General features: G+C 41.9%; 1 protein-coding gene across 5 annotated transcripts in view; it reads left to right on the forward strand.

The window, feature by feature from the left end:
* Positions 1 to 7531, forward strand: part of plppr2b (phospholipid phosphatase related 2b) — a 39935-nt gene extending 32404 nt beyond the window's left edge. For 3 of the 5 annotated variants that reach the window (XM_052084692.1, XM_052084688.1, XM_052084690.1), the window contains 5 exons: positions 631 to 751; positions 1508 to 1758; positions 3002 to 3178; positions 3255 to 3391; positions 4226 to 7531. In XM_052084692.1, coding sequence (XP_051940652.1) covers positions 631 to 751; positions 1508 to 1758; positions 3002 to 3178; positions 3255 to 3391; positions 4226 to 4328 — 789 coding nt within the window. In that variant the 3' untranslated portion in view covers positions 4329 to 7531. Of the gene's footprint in view, positions 1 to 630; positions 752 to 1507; positions 1759 to 3001; positions 3179 to 3254; positions 3408 to 4225 lie in introns of all 5 variants that reach the window. The other 2 variants (XM_052084689.1, XM_052084691.1) reach the window with 1 other exon arrangement.
* The last annotated feature ends 3091 nt before the right edge of the window (positions 7532 to 10622 follow it).

The raw sequence follows: 10622 nt of genomic DNA on the forward strand, positions 1-10622 counted from the left end.
ATTGGTTTATTTTAGAGGACGCTGGAATGGCTTCAAAGCATTTCCATTCATTGCAGTGCAGAAAAATGATCTCCGAATGACCTGACCCATCTGTCCAATTTAATAATAAATGTGGCACTTGAGGACAAAATTTGCCCACCCCTGGTCGATATAGCATGCAATTGGCTGGCAAACAGTCTAGGGTGTACACCGCCTTTCGCCCAAAGTCAGGCTCCAGCTCCCCTGGGACCCTTAGGAAGGCAGGCAATAGAAAATAGATGATTCTCTGGGAATAACAAAACAAAACATTTGTTTGACTTTTGCGTCATATTTTTTCCTGAAGTTTGTAGTTAACTGTGAGAAGCTCATGAAATGAAAGAGTACAAGGATGCTAATGAATGATTAGTAACATTTGCCTTGACTGAAGCTGCCAAATGGCGAGGCAAAGCAAATGAAGGCAGGCCAAGGCAACATACAGCATAATCGCTGCCAGGCGGAGTGGGAGGAACACTCATGAATAATTTTGCCGTGCGCTACATTAAAGTGACAGAATAGTCAGTGAGGGTCATCAGCTCTTAAACACACAGTTTTATCCCCATTTGATTGACAGTCTGTTTTTCTCTTTTTTTTCATGTTTTTTTTGTGTCCCAGATTCTGATTGGAGAAGTGACCAGTTTCTTTGTAAAGTCAGAAGGAGCTCAAGAGAAGACCATCGTGACTGCAGACTGCTGCTATTTCAACCCGCTCCTCCGCAGGATCGTCCGTTTTCTGGGTCAGTCCTTGTTTTTTTGCAGATAAGAACCGCCTCTTTTGTTGAACTCAGGAGGGGCTTCCATTTCTTGGGAGCGAAGCTAAAAGTCAGGCAGTCTGTGGACGAACCAGAAAATAGCATTTGTTGTTAATTTTGGTCTTTATGGTTTAGTGTTTGTAATCTTTTTTGATGGAGCTATTCTCATATTTACACCCACCATATGATGTACAGTTAAAACAACCTGACGAGATACAACATAAAAGTAGGATCCAAAATTTCAGCTTCATTGAGTTTGGACCACATTTTGAGTAAATTTCCTTTCGAGTAGAGTGTTTATTATTATCGATTTCAATGTCCTGTTTAGCAGAATAATCCTGTCAGGACGATGCCGACATGTTTCAGCTCGCCGTCGCCGACATCATGTTGTATGTGTTTCGCAAATTAGTTGGTTCCATTTAATTGGCAGCCAAGTAGTGGAATCCAATTTGTTTCGGTTGCTTCACTTAATTCCACACAATTCCACACTTTTGACAGTGTTCTGTCATAGCAGTGCTCTGCATCACAGCTTGCTGTTTCTAATATATTGACCCTCTTTATAAGGTACAGGATCTGAAAATTCGAATCACATTTAATGCTGAAATATAATTATTATACATCATGTACAATTTTAGCCCGGTAAGTGACGCTTATCAGAAACTAATGCTGTTATTAGAAGTCAGTGTAGCTATTCAATCCCTCCAGTTTAATAATGTGTCCCTCTAATTCACGTGCCCGCAGGCGTCTACTCCTTCGGCCTCTTTACGACCACCATCTTCGCCAACGCGGGTCAAGTGGTGACAGGGAACCAGACGCCTCATTTCCTGAGCGCGTGCAAGCCCAACTACACGGCTCTGGGATGCCAGTCCTCACTGCAGTACATCACAGAACAACGTGCTTGCACAGGCAACCCTTTCTTGGTGGCGTCCGCCCGCAAATCGTTCCCCTCCAAAGATGCGGCACTCAGCTTTTACTCAGCCGTCTACACTGTGGTAACTAAAGATTTCTTCATCATTCTATTTCCTATAGCGCTTGTCCCTCATCAGGTTCAAGGCTGAGCTGGAGCCTATAACTACTGACCTGAGACAAGAAGTGCGGTACACCCTGAACTGGTTGCAGCCAACTGCATTAAAGAAGGCATTGTGAATTGTAACAGTTCCCAAGTGTCCAAACACACAAATTCAGAGTGGAGTTTTAGGGTGTCAGGCTGAATTTCTGAACACACCCAGCGTAGACGGTCGAATGAAACTTCTACTTCTAACTGCAGAAACGTTTCTCTTTTTAGTTTAAAATGGCTTACCTTAACTGGAATCCCGCATTGTGGCCAAAAGTATAATCCTGGTCGGTTATGGCGCTTTTGGTGCTGTAGTGGGGGTTTTTTTCTGTGCCTTCGTCCTGTTTTTTTTTTTTTTTTTTTTTGCCGGCCTTATTTGAGCGTCATAAATAGTAAAAAGCGAAACTGAAAGATGTTTCTCCTTTTCTCCTAATGGGGCTTTTCATAATAGCAGGTGTGATCAACTGAGCCGTTACAGTTTGCCTGGACCCCCTATTATTGCCTGAAAATGCCAAAATGTGAGTTTTATTACTTCATGCCAGTTGTGTAATGTGCTAGTCCTCGCGTGTAATTTAAGCTAGTTTGCCAAGAGCAGCTGGGCTATTGATGAACCTAGTGCGAAGGCGATTTGTTTGTGTTGAATATTTAAACGATTGAATATAGGGTTAATGATTGTGAACATGGTAGATGCTTTAGTTATTCAGGTCAGTATTACGACAAAAGTAATCCTCATAAAACTGAAACTGATTTAACAATTGATACACAAAGGTCAAAAACTGACACAATCACACTCACCACTGAGTCTTAACACTCACCCAACTAAAACAAAAAGCAAATCACAAAGTCCACACTATTACACAACACAATCAGTTTGACAACACAGCTGTCGCCCGAAAGTTTCAGTGCAGAATGCCTTGCCAAAAGATACATTTTCCAGAAATCGGTTCATTAAAAACCGATTTACTTAGTTGTATGTATATTCCACCCTAAGTCATTCACAACTGATGATAATGTACGGACTGCTGCTGATAACTCAAGTGACAAATCTGCCCTCGTTTATGTTTTATTATTTGTCCTCATTTGTTAAGAGGTGTTCAATTTACTGTTAACACTGCAAATTGTGCCCTCTGTGGTAATAAATGCAAGTGTTCTCCGCTTCCTTCCGCGGCTTTTCATTCCAGATGTATGTGACCCTGGTTTTCCGCACCAAAGGGACCCGTCTGACCAAGCCGACATTGTGCCTGGTGCTGCTCTTGCTGGCAGTGCTGGTGGGTGTGGTAAGGGTGACAGAGCACAGGAACCATTGGAGTGACGTACTGGCCGGGTTCATCACCGGAGGAGCCATCGCCGCCTTCTTGGTGAGAGAAGTTATGGTGGCATGTTCTTTCATTTTGTTTCTTAATGTCATATATGCTTTTCACATCCCTCAATTAGGTGTCATGTGTGATCAACAATTTTCGGCCGGCCCAAACGGTGGCGCCGAACCCTCCGCCTCCAGCGCCACAGCCTTTGGAGACGCCAGCTGGGATTCCTCTGCTCACTCTACCCCGTGTTGAGAGTCCACTCGAAAAGTTAAGTGGCCTTCAGGTAAGGGATTGGGGAGGAAGACCTAAAAGTAGCATTAAAATTCACATATAGAATTGTCAACACGGTGGCCGAGTCCTCTAACATTCTAACGATAACCATTTTTGAGGACTGCAAATTGCACACTGGTGTGAATGATTCTTCGTCTATAAAGCATGTGTCCTGCGATAAGAGGTGTAGATAATTGATGGGTGGGAAGCTAGGCTTCCATAATAAATTATTCAGGACAAAAAAAACATGTGAGCAAAATAATGGATGACATGAAAAAATTGATTCGATTATTAATGCTTGCTGTATTCTATTGAGGGTATATTTTTTTTAAATCCATCTCTCAGAGTGTCTACAGACCCCTCAAAATTGTAAACTTGATTTTCCAAATGAATGAAACAACCTGACCTATCCTTATATTTATTGTTACGGCAGTTTTCTCCATTTGTGTAGAAATAATTGACAGTTCTTAAGACCCTAATTTGTGATAGAGTCTGCAGACTTAAGTCAGTTAGTTCAAGGCAAACATGGTGAAGCAGCATTTAGCTGTTATGGTGCAGGCAACTGTTAAAATATGCCTACAGAAGTGAGATTAGGTGTAAAACTCCTTACAACTCTAACAATTTTAATATGGTTCTTTAAATGTCTTTACTTTGCTTTTAAATGTCTTGAACTCTATTGTTTGTAAATGCTTTTCAATGTTCTTTTAATAAAGCGACGCACATTGAGTTACTTTGTGTGTGAAATGCGCTGTGAAGATGCCTTGCCGTGAGTGAATAAGATCCTACCATTTTACACTATCGGTGCCTCCCCCCCATCTTCTTCCGCCTTAGGCTCCAGGGTTACCATATTCTGAGATCACATGACGATCAGCCAATCCCGGACCCCACCCCCGTTCACCACCCCTTGCGGAGGTGCCTCACCAGCTCAGTCTAGACCGGTCTGACGACGGCGCCACCCAGCTCTGTCCCGCCCACCACGGGGGGCGACTCCCTCTCCGCCGGGTGAAATCCACACAGGTGTGAAGGTCCACGGGCAGAACGGCGGCATGAGTGGGTGGCCGGCCTGCCGAGCTGTCACAAAGAGGCGACCAGCCGCCCCACTTCTGTTTTGTTAGTACTTTTTTTCCTCTTCTCTCTCGGGAGCAAAATGAGCCAAGGTAAGGCTCATTCAAGCCAGCTGTGTTGAAGCAATACCCCCCCCCCCCCCCACGTCCCCGCCAAGACTCCACAACAAGTTTGTCACTCTGATCTAAACTTAGTGGAGCAGACACTTTGAGGACCGGGAGAGAAGCCTAATAAGATCAGTGGGTTGTCCACTGGAGATGCTTTTCTAACACTCAGGACAATTCAGTGTGGAAAGAGATGTTTAGGAGTCAACAAATACACAGTACAAGCATTTTTTCTGTCCTCAAAAGCAGTGTTTCCCAACCTATATTAAGCCAATTTTACACGAGCAAAACCAAACATCACACCACCAAACAGAAAAAAAAAATCACAAAAATATACTGAAATAATGATGATGTCATCCCAGTGTGTAATCTAGTTTATCTGAGCACAACGCTATTATGCCGTTTTATCAGTGGCAACAGGTATATATACTTTCATATACTTTCGCCTTCTGACATCGCGTGAAAGAGTGCCAGTAGAAGTCGCTGGCATAGATAGACGAACAGAGAGAAATTGTTTGTGATAAATGAATTTTCAGATTTGTTCTACACACTTGTATTTGACCTTGTTGATAAAATAAGTTCTGTTAAGTTATCAGTAAAAATAATTTCCATTACCGGTGTGTCTTAACATCTTTAAAAAGTGCATACTATAGCTACATATGCACGAATAAAACAAACATAGGCTACTTAACCAATAATTCCTCCCTATCTTCAGAATTTTGATATGACTGTGACGTATCTCATAAATATGACCCACGCAGCATTTCGAGCTCTCGTACCCTTTTTCTCATGTCGAGTTCTCCAGGTGAGGCTGGGAAGCACATTCCTCTGATCAGAAGTTTCTAACCCATGACTAAATCACTGCTTTTGACCGGTTATGAATATTTTCGTCAAAAACAATGAAAAAATATTTTCTATGACATTTAGACATTCACATTTTAGTTAATGTTTAATTCATGTTAGGATTGATGGGTCCTTAGGAGGATAGTATTGGATAGAAGGGATTCAGCCCCCACGCCCACCCAAAAAAAAGACCTAGCAAATAAAAATCCTTCACTAATTAGCTTTAAAACAATTTTCACAGTATTATCTTTCATTATAGAGACTTTAAGGACACTGTGTGTCAATGACTTCTTTTCCAAATCAATCAAATGGACATCACTGCCGTAAAGCCTCTTTCACACAAAGATCCTGCAAAATTGGCCGCATCAGAGCCATAACAGCTGTCACATTAGTCATTTATCGCCTTTGACTTTAAAGCACGGTGAAGGGGGGATTTTGCTGAGCTCTTGCAATCGGAGTCTTAGATGGCAATTCAACGAGACATCGTGGGGAAAGTGAAACTGAATCCAGTTCAGCTTTTCCAGTTTTCCCTTCCACGCAGTCACCATCCTGCCTCTGTTACAGCTCTGATACTACCTCTCAAGTCAGAAAATGTCCCGTCACCTTCATCCGATCTGTATTGCACCTGTGCTGTTTAAAGAGAATGGCGGGACAGGAAAGGGGTGACAAAACATACCTTCTTTTACTGGCAGTGTGTCAAAGGGGCTTACATAAAAGAGAGCAGAAAGCACTTTGGTCAATTATAGCACAGATTTAGCATTTGGCAATCTGTTATGTTGTTATTGTGTCGTGCACTGAGTGATGTGACAGAAGGGACATTTATACTCTACAAATTTTAAGCCTAATCGCATAGTTGCTTAAGACATATTCAAACGTTTTCAGGAAACATGAAAAAAAAATACACATTAAACAATGAACAAGAGTCCATTTGCCTCAATTCAGCCTTTGTGGATGACCAGTATGACTGAGAATATATGTAGACATAAAGGGAACAAGAACAGTTTTTAGTGTGTGCATTTTTATATCATTTAAATTGACTTTGTCAATTATGCTATTAGGCTAAGAAAATATATTTTCATGTGTGTGTGAACTGACGTGTCCCTTTTGATACTTTGTGGAGGGTCGTCCGATTGGCAGGAACTCTTGACTGTCATACTCTAATATTTGTTGTTGCAGATCTCTTATTGACGTCCCGTTCATTTTGTTCCGGCTTCATTCCAGCATATAGAAACCAGTGGCTCGGAATTTCGAGCCAATGCCAACTAGCTGTTTTGTACAGTCAATGAAAGGTTTTCTTACACTTCACACTATACGCTTATATGATTATATCTAATGCGAGGGGGCAACCGTGCGCGCGCCCGTGTGTGTGTGTGTGTGTGTGTGTGTGTGCGCGCGCGCCTGAGTGTACCTGTTTTTGCGTCTGCTCACAATCAAAAGGACTAACTGTGTTTGTCTAAATTTGCTCTTCGATTGACTGGTAGAACTGTCCAGGGTATGCCCCACCAAATTCAACTGGGATCGGCTCCAGTGATCTGCAAAACCTAATGAGGATGACGGTCTAGAAAATGGATGGATGAATATCATTATTTTTATTATGTTATGTGAGTGTGTTTGTGTGTTTTTTTGGAATGACAGTACCATTGTTGCTTTGGCAACCTGTGTCGCTTAAGTTGAACTTATACTTCGTGTTGCCGTAATGATACTCCTGTGTGAAACTGATCTCTTTATGGCCCTTTCTTTGAACGACCCTTGCCAAGACCAACCCAGTCCAACATCAATAAGAAAAAAAACCCACATCCATCCATCCATTTTCAACAACGCTTATCCTGAACAGGGTTGCGGGGAGTTGCTGGCGCCTATCCCAGCTGACCTCGGGCGGAAAGCAGACTACTCCTTGAACTGTTTGCCAGTCAGTCGCAGGGCACCTAGAGAGACAGAACTTTTGATATCACATCAGAGGATGCTCATTATATTTTACCTCGCAAATGACTTACATTTAACTGTTCCATCTGTAATTTTTCAAGCAAAAGAGAAGGTGATAGGACACGGTCAAGTCCTAATTATGCTATTTTCATGTCAAATGTATGTTTTGTATTTACCAAAATAAACCACAGTTACTACAAAATGGAATGTTGGTGCTTACACTGTCAAACACACACACACACTCCGTCCAATACAAGAATGACATAAAAGATGGAGTAGCCAATTTCTTAAAAACTGCTTTTCTATAGCTTGTGTATAACGAAGTGGCTGCTGAATGTTTTTCCCCAGATAGGAACTGCAGAGTGTGTACAAGAGTATCCACTAGCGGTAAGTTGTTTGGTAGCGAGGATGTCTTTGTTTGTTTGTTCATTGTAGTTATTAAGGTTTTTTTTTTTTAAATCACGGGTGAGGCACGTGTTCTTCCCATCAACGGACTTCTTTTTCTTTTCAGGTCATGTAGCATCTGGACTGCGCTTTCATTTTAAAAAAAAAGATTAAAGGGTAAGGTGTTTCTGTTTTTGGACGACTTACTCGGCTTGTAATTATGTTAATGTACAAGGACATTATTTATACCACAGTGCAGGGGTGTCCAAATTTTTATCAAAGAAGGCCACTCTGACATTTCTCACCTTTAATATATTTAACACACAAAAGCTGATGCGGAACAAGATAATATTCTTTTTGTGCATAAAAAGACATGTATGCTTAATTGTATTTTGGCCTGATCTTGTGCTCATTTTAATGTGTGGCGGTTATTTTTGCCAGTGATGAAATACCGCCTCTTAGTGGCCAACACAAAAATGCTCAGGCTTTTTCAGAACTTGTGTCATGAGTGCCTGTAACCAGCAGGTGGCAGTGTTTGATATATCTTACAGACACTCCAACATGGGAGGGTGCACTTATTGGAAAAGCAAACATTCGCATTTTTCCATCTGTGCTAAAGGAAGAAAAGAGCATTAAAACAAAAAAACGTTCCACCAGTGAACTTCACTTATCCACTATGAGCATTAGTCACCAAGCTAATGCAACATGATGGCATAATTACTTTGAAAGGTCGACAGCCAATCGCTCTCTTTCTCTCCAAATCTGACTCCAAGTCTTTGTGTGTTGTGTTTGTCACTCTTTGTAAGCGACAACACAAACACACTCACACAGAACACTGTGCACTCTCTCGACAACATTATCTTTTCCGGAAATTGCTTCTCGAGCACAGCCGGAGCCCCATTAGAAAAGAAGAGCTCTGCGCTGTAACCTTTTTAAAAAGCCATTAGTGATGCACCTGCTTTACGCTTGCTTTCTCTTTCTCACTCTCTCTCCCTGTTCCTATTTGTGCGTCCTATTTGTCTCTCTTGTTAACATTGACACACAACACACAATTTCTCCACCTGATTGCCAGTCGCCCGCTTCCCAATCCAGCGAGGAGCAACAAAAAGCTCCTTTCTTTGCCTATTAGACTATGCCTCACTTGCATTTTAGGTGAAGCAGCATTATTTTATATATATCGGAGTGATTTTTAAAGCGGCGTTCACTAACTTTTCGCTTCCCCATCACTCCACACTTTTAAACTTTGAAAACGTTGGGCTATTAAAGCTGGCGTAAGTACTGTATATTTGGGTGGACAAAGCGCTCCACTTATATTTGCAATATTTTTGACCTTTAAAGTTCTTGAAGCAAGTCTTGTAGCGTATTGCGAACAAATAATGCAAAACACAGTTTTGAATAACATCAGTTCTGCGGTGTTATAACCTTTTCCACAATGAATGTTGGAGCACAAGCGGTAGACCAACACACGTAGACAGATAATACAACAATACTCACAGGCATATATTCTTTATCCACTGCAAACAATGACCAATATCACTGCAGGTTACATTTATAACACTCGGGACTTTCAAAGCTACAGTTGTCTTCCTTAACACTCCACTTACATTTTGGATTTTTCAACAATTGAAACAAATTCGCCCCAACCACAGAATTAAATGGGCAATTTGTGTGACTTTGAAGTTACACTAAGTCAAGTCAAGTCAACAGTATTTATAGAGCACTTTCAAACAGCCATCGCTGCATACAAAGTGCTGTACATGGAGCGATTTAACATATACAATGAACAGTAAGACGAATCAGTAATAAGTAATAAAGCAGTAGAAAGCACCAAGCAGTAAAATCAAGAGCAAATCTAAGCCATGCTGAGTCAAACGCCAAAGAATACAAGTGAGTTTTGAGGAGGGCTTTAAAGATGGGCAGCGAGGAGGCTTGCCGAATGTTCAGTGGGAGGTCATTCCAGAGAGATGGACCAGCAACAGAAAAGGCTCGATCCCCTCTGAGCCTCAGTTTAGTTCTTGGTACGTCTAGCAAAGACTGGTCCACAGACCTGAGGCGCCGGGCAGGGGTGTAGGGGCGTATGAGCTCAGAGAGGTAAGGTGGCGCGAGAGTATTCAGAGATTTGAAAACAAAGAGGAGGATCTTAAAAATAATTCTAAAATGAATGGGGAGCCAGTGAAGGGATGCCAAAGTAGGAGTTATATGCTCCCTCTTACGAGTACCAGTCAAGAGGCGAGCAGCGGCATTCTGTACCAGCTGAAGGCGCTTGATGGAGGACTGGCTGACTCCAAAGTACAGGGCGTTGCAGTAATCGAGCCGGGATGTGACAAAGGCATGAATTACTGTCTCAAAGTGTTCACGTGAGAGGAAAGGTTTTATTTTGGCCAGCTGTCTAAGGTGAAAGAAGCTGGATTTAACAACGGCACCAATTTGCCGATCGAGTTTGAAATCACTGTCCAGTTTAAGTCCCAAGTTTGAGACCGTTGATTTCAGATAAGGAGATAGGGGGCCCAAGTCTACAGGATGGAATGTACAAGGTCCACTGGGGCCAAACAATATCACCTCTGTCTTCTTTTCGTTGAACTTCAAGAAATTTTGTGCCATCCAGGTTTTGATTTCTTCCAGACAGGATAGGAGTGGCCTTAATGAGAAGGTGTCTTTCTTGCTCAGTGGGACATAGATCTGGCAGTCATCTGCATAGCAGTGGAAAGGAATACCATGTTTCCTTAAGATGGAACCCAATGGGAGCAGATACAGCGAGAACAGCAGAGTCACAACCCCCTAGCACTCACGTGTGTTTTAAAATGTTGTGTTTTAAAGTTAAACTATTCTTTTTTTCCCTCATACAGCTTTTAGATTTGTAGCTTTGTTTTGGGGACTTTAAAAGACACACACATTCATATTTTTGTCCT

This window comes from Hippocampus zosterae, chromosome 13, assembly GCF_025434085.1.
Source record: "Hippocampus zosterae strain Florida chromosome 13, ASM2543408v3, whole genome shotgun sequence".
In the NCBI taxonomy this organism is placed as follows: Eukaryota; Metazoa; Chordata; class Actinopteri; order Syngnathiformes; family Syngnathidae; genus Hippocampus; species Hippocampus zosterae.